This window comes from Numenius arquata, chromosome 4, assembly GCF_964106895.1.
Source record: "Numenius arquata chromosome 4, bNumArq3.hap1.1, whole genome shotgun sequence".
In the NCBI taxonomy this organism is placed as follows: Eukaryota; Metazoa; Chordata; class Aves; order Charadriiformes; family Scolopacidae; genus Numenius; species Numenius arquata.
The window spans coordinates 68068437-68092552 of NC_133579.1; the positions used below are offsets into that span (position 1 = coordinate 68068437).

At 45.9% G+C, this 24116-nt stretch overlaps 1 protein-coding gene across 1 annotated transcript; it reads left to right on the forward strand.

Annotated features, from left to right (window-relative positions):
• Positions 1–914: 914 nt before the first annotated feature.
• On the forward strand, positions 915–8850 carry NRSN1 (neurensin 1). Its single transcript, XM_074146730.1, has 3 exons — positions 915–1006; positions 6063–6260; positions 7276–8850. Exons 2-3 carry the CDS (start codon positions 6072–6074, stop codon positions 7672–7674), a joined length of 588 nt encoding a protein of 195 aa, XP_074002831.1. The 5' UTR covers positions 915–1006; positions 6063–6071; the 3' UTR covers positions 7675–8850.
• The last annotated feature ends 15266 nt before the right edge of the window (positions 8851–24116 follow it).

Sequence of the window (24116 nt, forward strand, 5' to 3'; positions counted from 1 at the left end):
TGTTTCTCCTTTGGCTAATACTACCCCCATTTGCTTTAATGCACCTCCTTTATTTCTGTATACAATGATACCCTATTTTTGTGTGTACTTCAGTACCCAGCATTGAAATAATTCTTTAGCATTCTCACCCTTTATGTCCTCATTATTTTTTCAGAGGAACTGCACGTTGCCCCTTTGTGGGATACGTTTTAGCATCTCCAGCTCTTGGTGCCTTGTTACACCCCCTGACTCTTCCCTCTTAGAGTTCCCCAAACTCGCTTACCTGAAGTCTTTTCCTGCTGAACAACCACCCCGTTGCTACCAGGGCAGACCCAAGCCATTAATGCTTGGCCCTCAGCTTTATTCTGTTCCTCTTAAAAGTCCAGCTGGGTCTCCTGCTGACCGGTTTATTTCCCCAGACCCCAGATCTCAGCGATTTGTAGCTCATATATTAGTTTGTTGGTTTTTTTTTTTTTGTGATGTCTGTCCACTCGACCGGCCGAGTAACAGATCCTTGACCCTCTGCGTTTTTCAATGCTGATTTAAGAGGGGGGTGGCGATTACAGACCGGGCCCCCGGCCCCTCCTGCTCCCGCCGCCCAGAGAGGACCCCCCGGAGGCCTTGGCGGGCCCCGGGGCAGCCGCTCCGAGCACCCGCGGGGCCTGCCCGGCCCGGGGGGCAGCCCGGACGGAGCGACCCTCCTCACCACAGCCGGGGAGGGGAGACCCGGGCCCCGCAGGCCCGGCGTCGTTGTGCCCCCCACCTCAGCTCTCTTACTTCACCGCCGCCCCGGGGAGCCACCTCCGGGCGGGGGCGGAGGGGCGAGCGCGGCCCCGGCGCCCCTCCGCGCTCGGCGGCGGCTCAGTGCGCAGGCACGGAGCGGGAGCGAGCGGCGCTCCGGGCCGTACATAATACGTGGTGTCTGGGGCCGGGGCGGCGCAGAGCGGAGATGGGACCGGGGCGGGAGAGCCGCAGCTAGCGCCGCCGCGGTTGCTCAGCCGGCTGAGGGGAGCGGCAGGAGGGACAGGTAAACCCCGCCGCCCCGGGGCCGCTCCTCCCGGCCTCTCAGCAAACTTGGCCTCGGCAGTTTGGCGGGGGCGGTGGGCGGGGGAGGCTCCTCTGACCGTCGGCGACCTCACGGGGAAGCGGGGGGGTGGGGGAGGCGGACGGCGCGGAGCTTCCCGCGGGGGGAAGGTGGAGGCCGCCCGGCGGGGGAAAGGGGGTACAACGGGACCCCGGGGCTTCGCCTCCCGGCCCGGGGTGGGGGTCGCGGTCCTCCCGGGGGATGCAGGTGCCGCGCTGCCCCGCCGCCAGTGGGAGGGGGGCGGCCGGGCTGGGGGGGTAAGGGCCGCCTCCAGGTCTCCGCCGGGAGCTGCGGAGTTCTTCCGCACTGCCCGGGGTGACGGGTGATGGAGAGCGCGTCCTGCCCGGCCGGCGGAGCATCCCGCTCCGGCCTCTGCGACCGGGCCCGCTACCCGGAGGCTGGGAAGCGGGCAGGGCCACCGCCCCCTAGAGGGGATGCCCCGGCCTGTGCCCCCCCCCCCCTCCGCCGCACAGGCCCCGCTCGCTCCCCAGTGGGGTGCAGGAGTCGCCCCGGAATGCAGCCGGTCACCCCAGGCGTCCTCGGGGGAACGGCAGCGGCTGCCCGTCCCGCTCCCCCTGCCCCGAGTGAGGGGAGGGCGCTGGGCGGGATCCGCGGCCCCGCGGGGGCTCGCATCGACCTTGGCGGTCTGGGCTGGGCCAGGCCGGGCACTGCTCGGCCCTGCCTCCGGAGGCTGCCGTCAAAGGCGGGTTGTGTATTCTGGTGTTTGCTCTTCGCAGGGGTCTGGCTTTCCGTAGGTACGGACGGGGAACGTGGTCCCCTGAGCAGAGGGGTCAAAGCGTGTCTGTCTGGAGGAGGGAGAGAGAGGGGGACTTCACGTGCATGAACACATCAGGGTTTGTGGCTTGCCTCCGGTGGCTGCCTGCTGTCACGGAGCAACAGCACATCCTTATTTGCTTGGTCCTGCCCTTCAGATGCCAATTCCTTATGTTTTTTCTTGTTTTTTCTTTTTTTTTCTTTTCTTAATGTATCCGGCCCTTCAGTAAGAAAGCAAAGTAGTTGGAAAATTTATTGGGTAATTTTTCTTCGGAGCATGCTCATCTTTTAATCTGCCTGTTCACCGATTCAGTCACATCTCCCCAGATCAGATCAGGGGAGAACAGTAATGCTCGAAGTAAACAGGACAGCTTTTTTTTTGCCATGGAAACAAAAGTTGCTAGGGGATGGATTGCTACTACGCAGTGGTGTGCTCTGAAGCTGTGATCGTACGTCCCACGTGTTCCTAGGCACCTCAGGTTTAGGCGCTGAAAAACTTTTAATGATTAAACCACTTCCTGCGCCCTGGATGCATGCTCTGAGCTCGTGCGTAGTGCGGATTTGGGTAACAGTGACTTTAACTTACCATTGGAAAGCAGTAAGTTTCCCAACACTTCAGCATTTAGTTTCTCGGCCATGAAGGTGAGATATGGAAATGCACATCAACACTTAGGAGATAGTAGCTACTGCAGTATTTGTGCATCCAATGTACATTGATGCTGTGACACACGTTTCCCTCTTATTTATAGAGAACTGTTTTCTCCCACCATACTCTGACTGTTTCAGTTCCTCTGCCCCATCTGTAAGTAGCAAGAACGACAGTGTTATATTTACATTGCAGCTGAGAAAAGAGACCATTTTAGGCCAAATTACCAGGCTGCTTCAATGAGTCATATAGGTCTGGGAAGTCTTCTTCCCTTCTCTCTAAGGGACAAGATATTTTGCAAAAGATAGGAGATTACTTATCGTAAGTAGAAGAGTCTGAGCATAAAGAAAATGTTCAGTAGGACTAATGTTATGCAGTGCTTGAAGAGAATTAATGATGCTGGCAGTCTTTTTTTTTTTTTTCTTCCATTTTTAAAAGGTCATATTACTTGATGCTATCACAACTCTTTCAAGCAAAAGATCATCGTTCTTTTGTTTTCTGTTCCACCCCTCAGCTCTTATTTATCATTTTGCTCATATGCCTGACCAAAATCACCTATTAGCATTTTAGATTGCTCAGGAGAAAGAACGTGTGTGTCATATAAGTGATTCCAGGCTGGGTGGTTCTTACAGGCAATTCTTCATCAAGCTGTTAGAAACACCACGCCTTCCTTTCTCTCTCTTGATTAAACCTGCAGACAGCACAGTGAAAGCAAGATAGTGTTTATGTGGCTTTCTGTCACGTTACATTGAGTTTTCTTAAAATAATTGCAATACCTACAGTTGCTGGTTCAGATTGATCAATGTGCTTCACCTGCTTGCTGAACTCTGGAGAAATCAAAGAAGCTCTAAAATTGTCTCCTGGTGGCAGCTGGAGTAATGCAAGTGAGCTTTGGCAGGCCACATTATCTGGTCATGTTAGGACTGGTCCTTCCCTGTGTTGACTTCATGGAGTCACGTTGACCTGGGGAAAATGCCTCGCTTTCTGCTCATTGTGTGATGCTAAATATGCTTCCCTGAATGAGGAGTTAGGCATAATTTATTTAAGGAGGTAGGGTTGATGCAAGAACAAAGATCTAAGTAAGAACCCGAGAGAATGAGTCTCTGCAAAGCTTTGGTTGGCCTCTTTAGTTTCTTCTCTTTCTGCTGTAGAAGGCGGAGTGCTTCTTTACTCATAACCAAAACACTTGTTGAGGGATATGGGCTTAAACTGTTCTTATCCTTGAGATGTGTGGCCCTCGGTGTGAGAGCTGGGACAGCTGTGGTAGACTACGCCGTTGCTTCATCCTCTCCTTTCACCCCAAAGGTATTTTTATGAGGTGAGCAAAACTCCAGTTTTATGAGAACTCTTCAGTGCTTGTCCTGTGGAAGATGGCAGCTAGCCTGAAGAAATGGTGGCAGTGAGAAAAGAGGACTTCTTTTTCTCTCTTTTCAGGTAGGGAATAAACAGGAGAGGGAGGGACTCACAAGCGAAACAAAAGGAGTTCTTTTGCAAAAGAACAGACAGGCTCCAGAAGTAGAATAACTTCTAGTGTTTCCTCACAAGAGATCAGATCGTATACTTATATCCATACCATATCCAAAGCTCATAGCATTGTAAAAGAGAACAGCAAACTAATTTTTTTCAACACGTTAACTGTAGTGGGACACATCAGTATTAGGACATACAACTTGCCATGGGGTGGCCTTGGGTGCCAGGCTCTCTCTGCTCACCTGGTGAGCAGTTAGTGCCACCCAGGAGTTTCCTGCTGTCTCAAGGTCTCCATCCACCCTGCCTGCTTCTCTGCCTTGCCTGGGAAGGCCAGCACATGCTCCGAGGGCACTGGTGCCCTACCATCAGCAGAGAGCAAGCCCATCCACAGAGTCAGAAAGTATTTCCTTGATTTCCTAACACTTCACCATGGCTGAAGTGGAAAAGGGAAATCTGCCGGGGATGCGAAGGCAGTTCTGGGTTCAGAGAAGGGGCTCCTGCCAGAAGCTGTGCCTGGTGCTACCCCTGCAAAGCTCAGCTGCCAGCACTGTCGTCCCCCTGAGGGAGCTCTGGTCCTTGCCCCTGTGTCACATGGGCCTCCTCCTCCACTCAGTCATGACTTCTGTGAGAGCCTTAAGACCTCGTCACAAGTTGCAAGAGATATTTGCAATTGTAAGATGTTGAGATCGTGAAATCCCGAGCTAAATACATATTAGATACACAAAATAAAAAAAAAAAACCAACAAGATTACTGGCTTTTATAATGAGGAGAAAGCAAACCCCTCTTTATCCCTGAGCCAAGAATGTGACCAGATTCCAAAAGGCTGAAAGATCACTGTTGTACCAGCAGTGATTTCAGAGCCAGCCAAGAGCTTCATTCCGGCTGTCACCTTTCCCCATTAATGCTTTCTGGCTTCTGCTTAATTAAAACACAGCAGCATTTGTTTCTCTTGCGTACCCAGCAAGATCACCCATTCCTGAAGGGCAAAGGGCTGTAGGGCTGCAAAATTGGGAAGTCCTCGCTGCCATAAGCATGTCAAACCGTCCTTCCCTCTAAGTAATACTGCTGTGGCAATCGGGTAAACTCCTTGAAGCTAATATAAATTGAGCTGTGACATTCAGATAAAAGGACTGATTAACAGTTCCCTTTGGACTAAGATTTTTTGAACTTTTTTTAAAGAGAAGGCAGTCGGCTTAAGTAACATTGACCTGTTGCTCTAGTGTTTTTTAGGGGCTAGTATTACTTCAATGGATTCAGTAGCATTATACCTGTGCAAGCAAGTTCAGGCCTGGGACCTGCATAGTTAAATACAAATTCTGTGTGTTAGGAGAACTTCATTGAAGTGGAAAGAGTAGGGAGCATTGTTGGTAGTTGTCATAGCAAGCAAAATTCTGATTTTATTGAAGTCAGCAGGAGCTTCGGCATTGACTTCTCCAAGGGAGCAGTGGTTTGCCATGAGTTTAATCTTTCCATTTCACTGTCTTCAATGAGCAGATTGGTGCTGTTACGGCATTCCATCTTTTTCACTTTTAATTATCCATATTTAAGAACAGGATATATACAGTTTCAATCGCTCTAGGACTTATTCTGTTTCTCATGGCTATGAATGTTATATCAGTGTTTCATCCTGCACTTCAAAAGCTCAGGCAAAAACACTTAAACCCCTTACCGAGCAGTTTGCAAAGTTCCTAAAGTTGCAAACTCTGGCTAACTGATAGAAGCAGGCTGGATGAGAGGCAACATGAGCCCTTGACGGATGCTGGCTTTTGTTACCTGACATATTCTGCTTTTTTTGGTCTCCATGGAAATGCAGTAACACTCTAGTGGGAAAGATGGGGAGCGGGCACCCTGTGTACAGGAGGGGACATTCCCTGCAGCACCTTTAGGCTGTGCTGCACCAAGATGCTGAACACCTTGGGTTTGCTTGAGCAGAGTCACCACGTGCAACTCTGCCAGGCTCATTTCTTAGTTTGGAAAAAAAAGTGAAGGAAAGGTCTGTCCTGGGCGGCTTTTCTTTGCAGCCCAGCAAACTCTGGAGAGTTTGTAGCCAGCTTTGCTCTCCTGCCACATCGATAACAATCTGTTGTGTGTGAAACCTCTCATTGCAGGTAGGAAGGATGAGCTCCTATGCTGACATCTGTGGGTCCAAGCATGCGCAGGGCAGCACTGAGGGAGGTTACCAACGCTATGGAGTTCGGTCCTACCTGCATCAGTTTTATGAGGACTGCACAGCTTCAATCTGGGAGTATGAGGATGATTTTCAGATCCAGAGATCGCCTAGCAGGTGGAGCTCTACGTTCTGGAAGGTACTGCTCGTTGCTGTCTACTGGAGGGAGAAACTCCCATTTCAAGACTTTCCCATGTAACTCATGGTTTTAAGTATTCATGCAGAAAGGCCTTCTGTTGCTCAGTTTTCCCTGAGATGACTGAATAACCATCTGTCTGAAAGCAGGGCTGTCTTCCCAAGATATATCAGCTTCCAAGGGAGTTCTGGGGTCTTTGGATCCTCCAGTTTCTCTGTCACAAGGAGCCATGTCACTGAAACATCAAAGTCTTGTTTGGGAAGCTCCACCCATAGCTTGGTAGTGTAGTTTACCTCTGCTCTGCACCCGCAATAGCCCTGCCAGGTTATTGGGAATAGGACTGATAGGTTAACAGCGGTAACTCCGGCACTGTGAGACCGAGGGATCAAGAAAACCACAAGATCTCCATTAAGGTCAGGGAACTTGACAGAAATGCAGAACATCAGAGGTTGGAAGGGGCCTATGAGGCCATCTAATCCAAACCTTCTGCTTTGATGGTAGGGCCATTCTGTGTGGACCAAATTCTGCGCTTACACTTGTGTGTATGTGCTAGAAATATTATGAGACCTGTTCACAGCAATAGCAACTTCCTTCTAACCCCTGCAAAGGAATGATATTTCATGGAGTAAAAGCAAGTGGTGGATATGACACGAGACTATCAACAGGGCCTGAACTATTGGTGCTAACCACCGCCTAAAGCAATAGTCACACAGCACTGGCATTAAACTGTGACCCTCTCTGTGATGAGGCCTTTGGACATGAAAGCTATTTAGATGTAGACATGCATATTCTATTGTTTCCAGAAGTGTCAATACTGAATTATATAAATATGAGTTGTAAAAAGACAGTTGCTCCATATGTTCTAGTCCTGGTAAGGCCACATATGACCTAAAAGAATAATATCAGCCTTCTGCTAGAAGAGAGAACTGTACCAGCAAGACACGGTGAAAGCTAAATGCCTCCTAGGCCTGAAAAGACATATTAATTGGGTTTTTTTGTTTCTTTCTTTATTCTCCAGGTCGGACTCATCTCCGGGACGGCTTTTATGCTGATAGGTTTAACGGTGCTTATAGTGGGTTTTCTTGTGCCACCGAAAATCGAAGCTCTTGGGAGGGATGATTTTGTGGTGGTGGATACCCGTGCCATTCAGTTTAACGGGTCGCTTGATATATGCAAGCTGGCAGGAGCAATCCTGTTTTGTGTTGGAGGGTCCACCGTGGCAGCGTGTCTGCTGATGTCCGCTTTTGCTAAAAGCTACTCCAAAGAAGAAAAGTATCTTCAGCAAAGATTTAAAGAGAGAATAGCCGATATAAAAGCCCATGCAAACCCAGTCACAAAAGCCCCGGCACCGGGAGAATCAAAGATACCTGTCACTTTGTCCAAAGTTCAAAATGTCCAACCTTTATCTGAAACCTGACCCTTCCCTTAGGTTTTGTTTCTTGCTTGTAGATCACTTTAACTGGAAAATATCAGCTGTTGTTGGCATACGTGCTAGTCAATTCCAACATCCAGTGCTCTGCTGTACAAACACACAGCTGATGGGGAAGCTGCTCCGATGCAAATTTAGGATTGGGAAAAGAGAAATTATGTGATGAGACCTGTGACCAGTATGTTCAGTGTATTCAAACATTTTAATCTGTGTTGAACCAATAAGTCCTTGCAACAACAATTAGGTGTTTAGCTTATCAAACGGCATCCCTGGAAATCATAGGGTGTGTTTACGGCAGCTGTACCAGGAACATCCTACGTACCACTATTTAAAGTTTAGATGAGTTGGCTTTTTGTTTAACTTTCTTCTTGCCTTTAAAATATTGTTTAGTGTTACTGCCTGGTTCTGCTGTCTGGGAAGCCAAGATTCTGCCCTTGTGATTTGCACTTGCCCTCCTGTCACATGCTACAGTCTGTATCAAAGTATTACTGCACAGGTAAAACCTACGTGACAGTGAGTGCCCTTAATTTCATCCTGGTACGTGTCCCTTCCCAGCAATGTTACTTTATGGGAAAGGCAAGTTATAATTGATCCCGAGTTACAATTAACCTGTGCAAGACTGCCACATTTGTCTTAGTCATTGCCATATTGCCAAAAAATACAAAGTCAAGATAAGGAATTCATAGTGGAGGAGGAACATCATAGTTGTGTATCTTTTATTTGATATTGTTTGTTTCATTATATGGTATTATGTTTGAAGCTCATACAAAATGTTTTAGTTTTGGCTGGGTGTGGATTACTAAATATGGTTTGAAGTACCCAGGCCCCATGTTCTATCAGTACACGAATGCCATGTTAGATGACCTTAACATCCTTATCTAAAAACATTTTGAAATGCTGTTTATATTTTTATAGAGGATAGAAAAAGTTATGCTTAACCAGATACATCTGTGTAAATGCTTACGTGAAGACTTATCCTTTCATGGAAGATCCTTGATTATTTTCCCACCCAGGGCAATTATTCCACAGTCTTAATCTATGGATTTAAATTAAACTGTATAAAGAAAGATGTGACGTTTGTACTCTCTGACAATACGTGCCACCTTATAGTTCTGTCTATTTTTTGAATGGATTGAATAAAATTCTAGGCATGAGCCAACCATGGATTTTGTGAAAAGTCTCTTTCTAGTCAAACAGGTTTCTCTATAAATTTAATATTTCAATTTGAAAGGAGAGTTCGGCACTTGAAACCTCACAATTTCTTAATGCAGTCTGTGTTTTTGGCTTTCCTAGGTGATGAAGTCACTTTGGTGGTGAATAAAAAATGACTGACAATAGGTGCCTGATAACAGCTGTGCTCTTTCCCTTGCTGATAAAACATTTTGCGATCTGTGACTGGGTTCATACTTCCATAACTAAAATAAACCAGAACATAATGTGTTTGGAAGTTTCAGCTGAATCTGCAATAATTACCATGTCTGACAACAGCGTCAGAGGTAAAATTTCCTTCTGCAAAGGAAGTGCCTGTCTTAGCAAGGCAATTGCAGTGTCCAAACATTAGCAGTGAGAAGATGGAGAGTCAAGAGCTCATCACACGCACGTGATTCCAGAGAATGAAACAACATAGGTTTTGGTGCATCTAACAATGTGGTGGCACCCACGTGTGAGACGTGCAAAAGCACATCGCTTAATGCTTAAAAATAAGGTTGCAATCTCAGGGTTGAAGCAGATGAAGCCCTGCTAAAGAGGAAAAGATGAGGAGACTGGTAAGATGAGGAGCTGTGTGTTATTTATAAAGAAAACAGCACGAACAGGGGTGGTGGGTAGCAATTCCTCATAGGGCTGGGACGCGGGGACAGGCTGTCACTGCTGCCGTTCATTAGTTAGTTATTCCAGGTGGAGAGGGTCGTCAGCGCTTGCTTTTCAGGTTGGGAGGAATTTTGTTTACTGCCATTAGCTTCCGCTTCTGTCTGTGCACGGGCAGCGGAGAGTCAAGCTGTCCTGACCTTTTCAGTGGAGAGGTTTTAATTAAAAATCGTGTGTGGAGGAAATGTGACATTTCAAGTTCTACAGCGAAGTTCACCGAAGGAGATGAGAGCGAGGGCTCCTGTAGCTGTTACCGAGTCCCTTCTCTCCACCTCCCTTTTGTTAATGCTGTACTGGGAGTCTGACTGAAAAAACAGCTGGAAAAGAAAGCACAGGTCGGGCTTATTTACCCGAAGCGGCTGTATGGGTATCCAGTTCTCCTTAAAACACCCCACATGCAGATAGACCCGTGCAAGCTTTGCTAAATTTTTATCCAGAGGCGAGCTGGCCTGACAGGTAATGAATAGAGCTGGTAACGAACACCAGGCATTCGGTCACGTTGCGCATCACTCCTGCAGAACTGAACATCCTTTGCCAGTACACGAGAGGATGAGTCATGCCTGGCATTACCCAGGTGCTAGGGGAAAAACAAAAAACAAACAAAAAACCCCCCACAAACTACAAAAAAAATCCCAAAACCCTCGAGGATCTTACTGAAGCTTGCTGGGGTAGGAAACGCATTTGGGATTTAGCAGCAGCAGCAAAACTGGTAACGCTGTCATGGCTAATGCTGCCACACACATTTCACCTCATTAAACCCTTGTTTCAGTTGCTTAGAGCTTTGCCAGAATTGAGACCTCCGGAGGCTGCAATCCTTCACAGCAGAGAATCAGTGCCACACAGGGCTTTTTGTAGAAATACTGAGCAGAAAACTACTCTGCTACTATTAAGAAGCCACATACTGGAAAGTTTTAAGACACATGAGAAACATTTTCGAGATCCATTTCCTTGTAATGTTTTAACACCTTCATCCTTTGGTGCAGGAACAGAAGCATCAGCAAAAGAGCAGTGGAGATGTGCTTTTTGCTGTTCTTAGGGAAAATGCTGTGATAGGGCCTCCAGCTGGGGAGCAGCGAGGGGCAGCCACGCTCTCTGGGAACTTTCCAGGGAGGCTGAGGGCAATCTGTCCCTGCATGTATCGTTTCCCTACCGCGTATCTTTTTCCCTTTTCCCATCCCCAGCGGATTGCAGTGCGCGCTCCTCTCGAGGGCTGCCGTCACCTTTTCAGAGGGCACATTAACGGACTCCCTCGTGCTAATGAAATATGGCTTGAGCAGCCACGCTCTTCTTTTTCCAACCCTCTGACCTCTCCACTAAAGAGGCTTCTTTCAGTTTCTTCACTTTCACCTTGTTTCTTGCCCCTCTTCTAGCCTCATTTGGCTTAAAATTTCAATGCAACCAGAGCCCAGCACCATTTTCTCTGCAATTGTGGTGAAAGAAATCACATTTTTCAGCCTGAGTGGTAATCACTGACTTCGTTTTTGTTAATGCATGCTCTCCTGAAGGTTAGGTCTGCTTCCCCTACCACACTGTGCAGAAGAGGCTTCTCTTAAGCATCTCTTCTGTCCTTCCCCTTTCTCTCCAGGTTGTCTTGACCCCTTTATCTTCCATTTGTTCCCAGCGCACAGTGAATCACAGGCAAAGGCAGAGAAGCAGAAGTGACCCCTCCTCCCGAGCTGACTCTAAGCAGATTTAATTCCCGGTTTCTGCTGCAGCCTCAGCCTGCCATTTCTAAGTATGAGATTTTTAATCACGCGCAAGTAGAAGCAAACAGCTCTTCACGAAAGCAGCAGCAGCAGAGCGGGGAGGATGCAGCGTCCTGAGCAGCGGCCGGCAGAGACGGAGGTTTGGCAGGGGGGAGAACAGAGCAGAACCTACACACCGGGAAGGCTCTTCAGCCCCCGAGGACATGAAATCCAAGCGAGACAGCAAAAGACCACAAGATACCTTAGTTGGATGCGGAGCAACAATTTTGGTAAAATAAAGGAATTAGCACTTTGGCTTGTTTAGCGCTGACCGCTCGTCCTGCCATTACACAGCAGGCTGCCCTCTCAGCTCACTGCACCTCAGGGGTAGCGAGACAATACGATGCTCCCTGAGCGAGCTTTGGAGGCACACACAGCCTCGCTCCCTCCTCATCCCACCTCTTCCACCGCTGAGAGAAGTAGCATCTCTGTGGAGCATCGCCCTGCACCAGCCATTTAGGGTTAATGCCCATGCACCACCTATAGAAATGATATTTGGGTTTTGCCAGCTCATCCCCAGGGCACAATTTGTCACCAAGGAACAAATGGGGAGACCCACGTATCCTCCTTCTCCTCTTTCCCGTATTTAGAGACCTCACGTGCTCCCTTTGGAGCCTTCTGATCTCCAGGCAAACGATCCATCCACACCCTGATTTTCTCCCGCTCTTATCTGGACGCGTGGCAGACCATACAGCGCGCGTTTCCTGCCTTAGTCCACTCGATATACATTAAGCAGGGCAAAGATCAGTTTTGCTGTCAGGTAATTTACAGAGGGGACTGTTACGAAAATAATCTCTGCCTATTTACAGTAAATCAGGCCCCACAAACAGAAGAGACAGCATGCAATTAACTGGTTTGATTGTTTTCCCTAATAGTTTGCAGCAGTTTTTTGCAGGTCCCCCTTTTCCATAGTTTCCCATTCACGGGTTTTTGCAAATAAAGACGGGGGGTCATTTTTAAACACTGCTAATACGGCAGAGAATTGAACAACGTACTAGATATGCTGCTCCAGAAATTTCAGCCTCAAGACTCACGGCTTCAGGCCATCGCCTAGCCAAAGGCACCCCCAGTCTGAGACTGGGAGGATGCTTGTTCAGCTGGCGAGAGGCCTTTCTGGAATGTTATTATTTCCCTGCGTCTACTGGCCTCGTCACTTCAGCATCTGCTGCCCTTTCTCTCCCTGCCTCCTTCAGGAACCTCGCACCTTAATTTTTCCTTCCTCAGCCTCCATGACTATTTTTGGCTCAGCAGCAGGGGTGAGGAGAGAGGGACCCCTGCCCCAGGCAGATCTCGGAGGGGGTGCACAACGTCCCTGCCCAAAACGGTGACGCAGGGGAGGCAGTTCTGCAGCACAGGCAGGAGGGAGGTGAAGGGGGAAGAGGGGCAAGGCGGGGGGAGGAATCCCTGGGGCAGATCTGGCAAAACATAGCATTTCCACCATCAATATTGGTCATCTGTCAATGATGAGAAGAGATAGTCAGTGAATATTGAAAGCACTTGCTGCACGTCCAAGATCTGTGACCAGAACAACATAAATACGGTGGCTAAAATCTTCATGGAAGTAGACTTCTTTTTTTAAAAAACCCAACTTTTAACATCAGTATTCTGCTCACCACAGATGACTAGAGGGCCTTATTCTTGGACAAGAGCATTGTCCCCCGTGTGAGAACATATTTTTCCCTTTAATATACTACAGTTAAGAAATCTCTTCTGATAGCTCTTGCTCAGCCTGGGTCCAGCCCTCACCTGACCCCTTGCAATAGGATTTCTCCTGAAACTGGAGCAAGTTTGTGCCAAGAAAAAACACACTTCCAAGGCTGCTGAACGCTTTGCCACAATCTCCGAGAAGCCCAGGTTGTCAGCGAACTCCCCAGAACCCATCACACAGAGGCAGGCTGGCTCTCTGGCTCACTGCTTTGTACGGCCACAACCAAGTGGGCTCATCCGCATCTCCCCTTGCAAAGCAGAGGTGACTGAGCTGGCCCAGAGCAAGGCACACCATCAGTGCAAAGCAGAGGCACTCGCTGAGACCCAGTATAGCCACTGGAGCCAGTGCCAGTTCCTTTCAGCTCCATCTGGTAGCTGAGCTCTGAGGGTAGAGGCAGCTCCAGCATTTTTCCAAAACCACCATAGAAGCCACATGAATTTCCACGTTCCCTGAGAGCCAAGGTCTCACATTTCCCCAGGGTAAGACATAGAATCATAGAATCATCTAGGTTGGAAAAGACCCTTGGGATCATCGAGCCCAACCATCTTCCCTACTCTACAGGGTTCTTCCCTACACCATATCCCCCAACACCACATCTAAACTCATTCAAGGATGGCGACTCAACCACCTCCCTGGGCAGCCTGTTCTAGTGTCTGATCACTCTCACTGTGAAGAATTTCTTCCTACTGTCCAGTCTAAACCTACCCTGTTGCAGCTTGAATCCATCACTATCGCTTGGAGTACTTATGGCATGTGGTAGGAGCTTGGTCCCTCAGAAGGACGCATTAAAGAAAGCTGATTGCAACACATGTGACCAGCCCCTGTGTAGATCAAAATCACAAAAGAATGGACTGCAACTGGCTTATGCTGACCTCTAGGTGATTGTGTAATGGTGGAAAGCAATAGGTTGAGTTAGTGGGTTTAAATGTTGTGTTTAACCATATGTCTACATGAGCCGCCATCAAATCTTTGCCCTGACATGGACCATTCTCTTGGTCCTTTACCCTACACCATCCCCTCCAGCAGCAGGGACTGCCCTCTGAGGAGCGTCCCAGCATTGCCCCCTGAACCAAACTGCTCTTTCTCTAGACATCACACATGCTCAGCCTCAGATACGACAGGAAAGCATCCTCCAGATCATGCACAAGTTCACCTGCCGGAACCAATGACATACATCAAAGGCCTCAGCTCAACAGTAGCTCCAGAACCGATAGCCAGATTGTTTTCTCCCCTCAGACGCGTGCGTGGCATCCATGTTGAGAGGGCTCTGGTCCCTGGCTGGCATACTGCCCAGCCTGTGCGTACAGGCTGTTGGCAAGCAACCCAGCAGGCAGTTCCCAAACCACCCTCCAAGGGCAGCGTGGACCAGGCCACTGAGTCCTCACCTTCAAAACCCCCAGCTGTGGATCACACAGGCATTGGTTTAGAAGAACCCCAAAGCGCACACCAAAGTGTCTCCACATACAGCACTCCTTTTGGTACGGGAAGTGTTACTCATAGGCCTTTTCATTTCCTGGTGGAAGCAACAGGCTTCCAGAGAATCATAATCATCTAGGTTGGAAAGGACCTTCAAGATCATCTAGTTCAACCATCAACCTAACTCTGACAAAAAAAACACATCACTAAACCATGTCCCCCAGCACCATGTCAACCCATCTTTTGAACACCTCCAGGGACGGTCCTCAACCACTTCCCTGGGCAGCCCATTCCAATGCTTAATAACCTTTTCAGTGTAAAAATTCTTCCTAATATCCAACCTGAACCTCCCTGGCACAACTGCAGGCAGTTTCCTCTAGTCCTGTCACCTGTGACTTGGGAGAAGAGACCAACCCCCACCTCTCTACAACCTCCTTTCAGGTAGTTGTAGAGAGCCATAAGGTCCCCCCTCAGCCTCCTTTTCTCCAGGCTGAAAAACCCCAACTCCCTCAGGCTCTCCTCATAAGACTTACTCTCCAGACCCCTCACCAGCTTCGTTGCCCTTCTCTGGACCCGCCCCAGCGCCTCAATGTCTTTTTTTCTGGGAAGGGGCCCAAAACTGGACACAGCACTCGAGGTGGGGCCTCACCAGTACCAAGTATAGGGGGACGATCACCTCTCGAGTCCTACTCACCACACTGTTCCTGATACAGGCCAAGATACTGTTGGCCTTCTTGGCCACCTGGGCACACTGCTAGCTCGTGTTCAGCCAACAGTCGACCAACACCCCCAGGTCCTTTTCTGCCAGGCAGCTCTCCAGCCTGTAGCACTGCATGGGGTTGTTGTGACCCAAGCGCAGGACCCGGCACTTGGCCTTATTGAACCTCATCCCGTTGGTCTCAGCCCATTGATCCAGCCTGTCCAGATCCCTCAGCAAAGCCTTTCTACCCTCCAGCAGATAACACTCCCACCTAACTTGGTGTCATCTGTACCCCTACTGAGGGTGACTTGATCCCCTCATCCAGATCATTTATAAAGGTGTTAAAGAGAGCCGGCCCCAGTACTGAGCCCTGCGGGACACCACTCGTGAGCGGCCGCCAACCGGATTTAACTCCGTTCACCACCACTCTCTGGGCCCGGCCCTCCAGCCAGTTTTTAACCCAGTGGAGAGTACTCCCACCCAAGCCATGGGCAGCCAGTTTCTCCAGGAGGATACTGTGGGAGACTGTATCAGAGGCCTTGCTAAAGTCCAGGTAAACAACATCCACTGCCTTTCCCTCATCCACCAAGCGGGTCACTTTATCATAGAAGGAGATTAGGTTTGTCAAGCAGGACCTGCCCCTCATGAACCCGTGCTGGCTGGGCCTGATCGCCTGGGTGTCCTTCACGCGCTGCATAATGGCACTAAAGCAGGTGTTTGTCCGAAAGCAGTGGCAAACATTACCAGGTCTGTCAGCACACCATGACCTCCTTCCCTTGCCCACCAGCCAGGCACCTGCCCACCCCTCAGCAGCCAAGTTCAGGGGCCCTTTGCAGCGCGGTGGCTCTCCCTGCTGTGGAGCTGCAGCAGCTTATCTGGGTAAGTGAAAAAAGCCTAACGCTAACCTTAAGGCCTTTGAGAGGAACTACCCACCCTATTCCCCCCACAAAAGAAACCCAACCAAACCCACACCTTTTATGCAAAAGCCACTCTACTTCAGTTTGCCCACAGAAACTCGCAGCTGAGAAGGCACCGGTGGGGAAAGGCTCTAATCCCCATGAGCGGGTGCGATGCTGCCGCAGCAGACGGCTGCATCCCTTCGCACCCATCTGGAAGCATCAGATGCGTTCAAGAGCAAGGTCCCCAGCCAGAAGCTCCCAAGAGGTTTAGCTACCCCACCTTCCTTGTCCTAGGACAAGCCATTTAGAACGGGAACACTTTGGTCACCTTGAACAAGGCCTTGTGTTGCACAAAAAGGAAAAACATCCATCATCCCCTTCTCTTTCTCTGCAGAGAGACGCTACTTTTAAACAGCGGATGCAAATCCTAAAGTTAATTCCTGTTTGGTGCTAACTCTGAAGCAGTGGGGGCAGTAAGAGAAGGGCAGGGGAAAGCACAAAGCTCAGGCTTTTCTGAGGATACCAGCTTTGCACCAACAACCTTAACCAAGAAATAACACAGAGCACAGGCATTATTTTTAGAAATGTCATTTCGCACATCCAAGCTGGAAGAAGCCAACACAGCAGAGAAGCAGAAGGATGCAGAGATGGTATGCAGTAATGAAACCATGACCTGAGGCAGCAGAGGAAACAAGGACAACTTCTGCCTGAGGATACCGAGGTGGGTATCCAGCATGACACCTCCACTTCATCACCGAGGCAGAGAAGTTTAACCCAGTCAAACCTCTAATCAAATCAGAACTTCTTCACTAAGCCAAGCAGAAAAATCTACATATCACTGAGGTCTGAAGATATTTTCTTCCCTCAAGAACAGGAGAATCCACACACCTATGTAAGTGGAAAGACAAAGAGACAGCACCCATCCTCTAAAGTACTCATAAATAAAATAGCTGTTCCCTCCTACCTCAGGCATTGACTTTGTGGTCTCCTGATTCCCAGCTCCTTGCTTCTGTGACATTAAACCGCTTCTTCCCCAAAACTCCTTCAAGCCGATGGCTGGCTGTTCCCAGCAGGAGTCCCAATGTCTCCCACCAGCTTATCCCCTGCCAAGCAGCAGTTCCCCCCGGGCTGCAGCTGTGAGAAACAGGGGGGAGGCTGAGCCTCGCTCATGCAATTCACCTGTGCTGGAAAAGTGAGCCAAGGAGTAAGGGGCACAGCCAGCCAGCCAGCCCAGCTCCCCGAGAGGTATGGCTACAGCAGGCTTGAAGTCTGCAGGGTGAAGGAGGCTGCTTGTCCCCTGGAAGGGAAGGGGGAGAAGGAGGGCAGACTGCCGCCGGCGGTACCTGCCACGCCGCCAGAGACAATTCACACCCCTGAGAGCTGGAGACACCATGTCACAAGTTTCGCCTGGAAGCAGCTGTATCAGGCACCAGCGTTCAGCAGGTGTACTCACAGCGTAGGCAAGTCTTGTTCAGCTGCAGGAGAAAGGGGGGTTGGGAGCAGTTCTCTTAGTGACTAATTTCAGTAAGACTATCTTCTGTTTGTTTTTTTTTTAAATCTCACTTAAAAATAACTGATGTCATCTTAAGTGTTTTTCAGCATCTTGACAGGATCTGTCCTACCAGATAATGCACTGGATTTGCAGTGTGAGCTTCTAGCAATGCTTTTTCATTCCGTGGAGTCAAACAGTGTTTGAAGGAGGTGGAAACTCAAATGTTTTCGTGTTTGAAAGCTGACAAGTTGGGGTTTTTTTTCAGTATCTGATACAGATAGCATGAGAAAGAAGAGAGAAGATTTGAAAATATTTGAAAGCAATGCAGTAAATCTTAACAAAAGTCATTTCCCTTAGACTCTTCTTATAAAACCTTTTGTTCAACGCCTCAACACAGTCTCCCAGTGTGGGGAAAATGCGATTTTTACTCTGACTGGTGAGGCTTCAAGTGTTTTAGACTTAGGGGCAAAAGTCACTCTCACTGTCAGTTTACAAGGCGAGCACTGCTTTCATCTGTAACCCCCACGTCGACTCTGCCTCCCTTCCCGCCAGAGGATGCTCCTTGTACCACTCAACTACAACCTCCGAAGGCCGGCCCACTGGCTGTAGAAAAGTTTGGGTTGGTGGTGCTGGGGCCCTCCTCTGCATTTTGGCACCCTTTTTATTTGAGCTGACCCAACCCAATCACCTCCCAGTCCCTTTCTAACTTTCGTCCTCACCCTCAGGGAGCCTCACACGTCCGATGTTCCTCCTCCATCAGGCTGAAGGAACAGAAAACCCCAAACCACAAGTAGCACAGTGGGAAACAAAGCACACAACTCTCTTTATAGATACGTGCCTTTTGTTAACAAAAGCATCCTGTCACTTTACAGTACAGATTTTGATTTGCGTACCACCTCTGCAAGCTATGCTTTTATTTCGTGCTTGTTTTAAAAAAAACCAAGTGCCTAACTTTTGGCAAGGGCAGCTACAGAATAACTCTTGGTGTTCCTTGTCTTCCTCTCCGAACAGACAGGAGGAAATCAGACCGCGCTGAAGAGGAAACGACATTTTGGACGAGGCCCACCATTCATCCAGTACCACTGGAAGTTGTTGCAGGGTCAATAGTGCTTCGGTATTATGTTATTTATGCTTTATTGCACGCTATTTTTGCCTTTTGCAAGCACCAGCCAAAGTCTCTCCTTCCTGTGAAAGTCAACTTCTTCAAAGTAGGAGAGGAAGGGGAAGGATTTTGAAGCGGATCCCAAGTGGACATCATCCTTCCACATCATCCAATTTTAGGCTAATTCTTAAGCTGCCTCTTCCATTAAGGCTGACTCAGACAGGATCTCGGATATTTTTGTATCATGCTCTGGAGGCCAATTTTTCTCCAGAGAGAAAAATTTCTTCCAGCTCCTGGAGAGCCTACAGGACCGGAACCAGTAAAACCACTGAGGCCAAATGCGTTAAGTGCAGTGGTTTGAAGACCCAGTTGATGGTTTTTTGCGCACCTGGAAGCCTGGAACAGGGCAGGCCCGCTCTCCCGGAAATCACCAGAGTTAAGGCTGTAACTTTGGTGTTCAGGAGAGGAATTTAGCCTTGGACAAAACTTTTTCATGTTTTATTTTGGAGTATGGAAAAAATAAATGCCTCCAAAAATGATTCTACAGAGGGAGGTTGGATTAGGAGCTTGACTTCACCTGCTGCACCGGCGTATCAGCCCAGCACAAAGGCTGGGCTCCAGAAGAGGAGAGCGAGTGTCCAGGCAAACAAATCTTACAGAAGACAGACCTGACACTGGTTTTTATATCGAAATGCATGTACACTAATCAGGGAGTCCACATTATAAATAACTCACATAAAACCTGTGCCTTTGAAAAATCTATTAACCATAATCATGAATCTACATATTCTTGACATACAGAACCATGAATCATTTTATAAAGAAACAGATTCCTTCTAGTTTATACCAAACAAGAGATTTTGAAACCTTTTTAGGATGAGAAGCTTTCAACTAATAAAACCTGTATTTTGGATTAAATTTCGGTCCCACTGAGGACAAGGAAAAAGTAAAATTGAATTAGGGATTAATTTATAAAATCACAAATATTAGAGCTAAGTATCATCACAGCTGTAGGTGACTGCAAGAAATATATGAATGTTTAAAGGCATTCTACACAGGTTGTTGGAAGTCTACCTACTGTTTCAAAATACCCCTTTGTTTAAATCAGATGTTCCCTGCACTGCAGCTAGTACTAAAGACCTTTGAAAGTTTTGCTACCACATGTTGTAATAAAGGCTTGTACTTTCTTTCTTCAATTTTCCAGATCCCCTACGCTTCCTTATGACCCATGAAGCTCCCAGTCGGTTTTAGGCTGCTATTTCCATTTTACTTCAGAGCTTCAAGCATTCTGAGCTTGGCTCAGCAAAGCACCAAAGTATACACGTAACTTTAAAAGATATGTCACCCTTTTTATGAGGTTAGTTATTACTAGATTTAGCTACATTTTCTTTTATAATTATAACAAATTTCAGCTACAGTCAATAGCATTTTTTCCATCACTAACAATATAACAAGATTAGATTATAATATATGCACATTATTTATGTGTGAAGTACGTGTGAACACAGAGCAAATGCAGTTACAGTGTTCACACATGTGCCTGTAAGTTAATGCATACAAATATGCACATGCACAATAATCTAAAGATAGTGGACGGCTTCACTGTCTATTGCTGTGTCTAAAGCATTTCTTTTGATTAAACCTAGATTGAAGGCTATCAGCCACACAAGCCAATACATCCTTGAGCTACATCCCATTAAATCATACTGATTGCTACTACTTAATAAATACACCCTTCCTCAAGATACTTCATTTTGTACTTACATTTATTATCTAACAGTTATTTTAATGTACCTTTGGGATAATCAATCAAAATACCCAAGCAACAATCCTTTCCCCATATTTTCAAGTAATCAAAATACTTAATTTTCTTCTGCATGCAGGTTTATTTTGCTTTAGTTTTGATGAGACTGAGTAGGGATTATATTTTCCTTATTTTCACCCATTTCTTTCTGGAAACTAACTTTATTTTGTCTCTGACATGTCAAAGCACCAAAGCATTAGATAAAGTTTAATGAAAACTGTAGTCTTATGGGATTTAAGCATATGCTTTAATGCTTTGCTGAAATGAGGAATTTCAGCAGGGAGACATCTAGAAGTTTTGGTAGTTTTCTCAAGCATTACCAGTGAACAGGTAAAACTCACGTTAGTTGCTGAGTATCAGCTGAACAGTATATACATATGGATAATCCAGTCCTAACCTAAGGATGACATTAAAAACCAGTGGCCAGTTCAACTGTGCTGTTATTCTTAGATTTGTAACTTAGATTTATAACTATGTAACAGCTAAATTGTCAGCGTATTTTCTTTTTTTTTTTTTTCTTTTCTTTCACAGTTGCAATATGAAAACTACCAAAACTGATTCTTATTTTTTAAAGCTCTAGTTATGGGAGAATCCTATTGGCTGCAAGATCACCAGGTTTATAAGGTCAGTCACCCAAAGATAGACTTAACATCAAACAGGCCTTGACATGAGACAAAACACAGGAATATCTGTATGCCAGTTCTCTTTAATAGCAAATTATTTTTAAAAATAACACCAAACCAAGAAAACAAGTCTTAAAAAACCTCAGAACTGTTGCATAGAGGCTTAATAAAATAACATTATCTAAGCTTAACAAAATAATGTATTTCTCCTGTAAAACTGAGTTAAGCCATCACACACAGCAAACCCAACAGAAAAGCTATTAGCAAGACCACCCGTATGCTTCTTGCTTCATTTCAGCTTTAACATCAGAAAAATTATGCATAAGCTACTTTCTCTATATAAAAGAATCTGATACAAAATTCATGTTGTCAGTTTTGTAAGGTGAAAGATAAAATGGTTATATCTCTATTTCCAAAAAGTCTGGTTTTCTATTCTGAAGAAATATATCCTGACTTACAAGAAAACAGAGGGGGAACCATTTTAAAGACTGAATAACACACACAGGGATTTCATGTTCCCATGAAAGAAAATGTTCATATTACACTTCTCTAGAATTTAGTTTAGGCTTTTAAATTACTCTTATTGATACCTGTAAGTCTTTTAAGTATGAAAGACACCAAATATTTGGGGAAAAGGGAAGAAATGACAGAAATTGTTGGTAGACAGAAGCTCTAAACAGAAACCAAAGGGAGAAAAGTACCACCATACAAATCCCTCAATTTCCTCTAAATATTTTTTCTAGGCACAACATTTTGAGGCAAACGTTCTCCAAATTAAATACTTCCATCAGATATTTTTGGGTGTCAATTTAACTTCAAACTTTTGAGGATGAAGAACATCTCAGAGGTTGCTCAAGTGTTAATCCACAATAAGATGACAGCAAGTAGAGTGCTGTATTTGGTGCACCATTAACTTCTAGCGAAGAGCCCGTTCATAGTAATGCCAATACAAGATTACTATCATTTGTCTTGATTCAGCAACACGCTTAAGCCCATGCTTACCGGTAAGTATACGAGCTATTTAGATCTAAGTGAGCAAAGACACAGCATTAGTGATTTTCCCTGGTCAGCTTTGCACAGCAGGTTCAGTGGGTAAATTCCCCTAAGCTCCCCGAGGAGACAGAGCTGCCTTCTCTGGCTGGTTAAGTGTTGTTTGAGGGCTTACAATGCTACTGAGTATATTATTCCAGTGTAAGATTAACTGGAAAGGTACCTAGAGGATTTCTGTGTGTCATTTTTCCTCACTAGCATATACTGTTATTTTATTCATTCTGTTGGGGGGGTTTATTGTTGTTTTTACTTCTGCTTAACTTTAAATGTCTTCTTAAATCCCAGTGAAATCAAAGATATTTGAGCATAGGCTTAATTGCTGTATCAAATAAAAGAAGCATACATACTTGCTTAAGAGCTTGGCTAAATTAGGAGCTTATTTTGAACTCATCACAAATATAACATTCCCTCAGATCTTTGTCAGACAGTTCAACAAAGGACACACAAATCATAGACAATTCAGAGATGCCGCAGGGCAAACTGTTCTAACCCTGTTCCTATGGTTTTTAACATTATGGTTTGTGTACTTACATTGCCAATACTCAGAAACATGCTGAAGGATCTCTACGTATTTCTGCTCCATTGGAAAAATATGTTTAATAGTTAGCAGAAAAAGTGAAGATGTTTGTATGAGTTTCAATCATGACAAGTGGTTCTTCACATTCCTCAAACATCGCCTCAAGTTCAATTTGTTCATAAATGTAATTTTTGTCTTAATGGCATGAAATCAACAAAAACTACATTTACTTTCTCGTAGTAATAATTTACCAGCATTAACGATAAGGAAACCCACTATTTCTTTTGTATAATTAATGAAATTATTCTCAGGGCTGTATTTCTATGAACTATGAATTATTCCCATTACTAAGAGAGAAACGATAAGAGCAATGGAATCGGTGTCATTAAGAGAACTAATACTGTGGATCAATACCTTGTTTACTACTGCAAATTAAGCCACAGCCTATCAGGAACCGGTTTGCTCAAAAAGACGATGATACACTTCCAACCACTAAGGCTATAGAAAGGATTCATAAATGCAGCAATTGTTGCCAAATTTTACAGAAAACTTACAGGCTCATCCCAACAGGTTTCATATTAAAGTGGCTTCACTGACAGCAAGATTTCATGGCAATTTCAGTCTGAATCCAGGCCCGTTAATTTTTTTCATTACTAAATTAAATTTCACCTAGACTGAATTACAAATCCATCCAAACTCAGCTTTTGAAACTAATTTGCTACATAGTCTTCCTTTACTGTTTTTCCACTATGATAACAGTTCACTGTTTAGTGAATCGGTGCAGGACAATCGACAAAACATCTTGCTGTAAATGGGAACAAACTGCGGTGTTGTAGGCTGTCTACATACATTCATAGTGCTAAATAAGTGCTATTTATGAATGTAAAAACTAACAATTCTAACAAATATATTGAAAATCCACTATTTAGTAACATTAGGACTGACACCTCATTATAGTACACCATGTTTTGGGGGCATAAGTCCATTAAGTGAGGAACGTATTCTAATTCTATCTTAATATTATGCCTGGAAGTCATATATATCATGTGGAATTTTAAAGGAAAAATTACGTATGTCCTCATTAAAAGTCAAAAATTGTTTCTCTTTTCTGAACAAATCTTTATTCAAACATAGTTTTGACACTCAATTTGTGTGGGTTTTTTTTCTTTTTCTGGAACAGTGTCATTTTTGTGATTATTCAATTACTGCTAACCAATCTTATACCACAGAATAGTTCATTTATTTCTAATACTACTATACAGTACTCTTGTATTTCCCCCCCCAAATGCTATCGGAAAATATCACCTTGTAAAAATAATTTTATGTTCTTCTAGTAGCTATTAATGTTTGTTTTCTATATCAGTCCAAACGGCATTACCATCTCAAGACTCATTATGTGGGTACTCAACCTATCTTCCCATCATAAGTTATCAATCACAAAAAAATAACATGCTTTATATTTAAAGTATTATAATCTTTTGTTTTCTGCTCATTACATTTTTTTATAT

Coding starts and splice junctions, on each gene's coding strand:
- NRSN1 (XM_074146730.1), top strand. CDS start 6,072: ATGAGCTCCTATGCTGACATCTGTGGGTCCAAGCATGCGCAGGGCAGC. Junction 6,261..7,275: donor GGAGCTCTACGTTCTGGAAG/GTACTGCTCGTT, acceptor TTTATTCTCCAG/GTCGGACTCATCTCCGGGAC.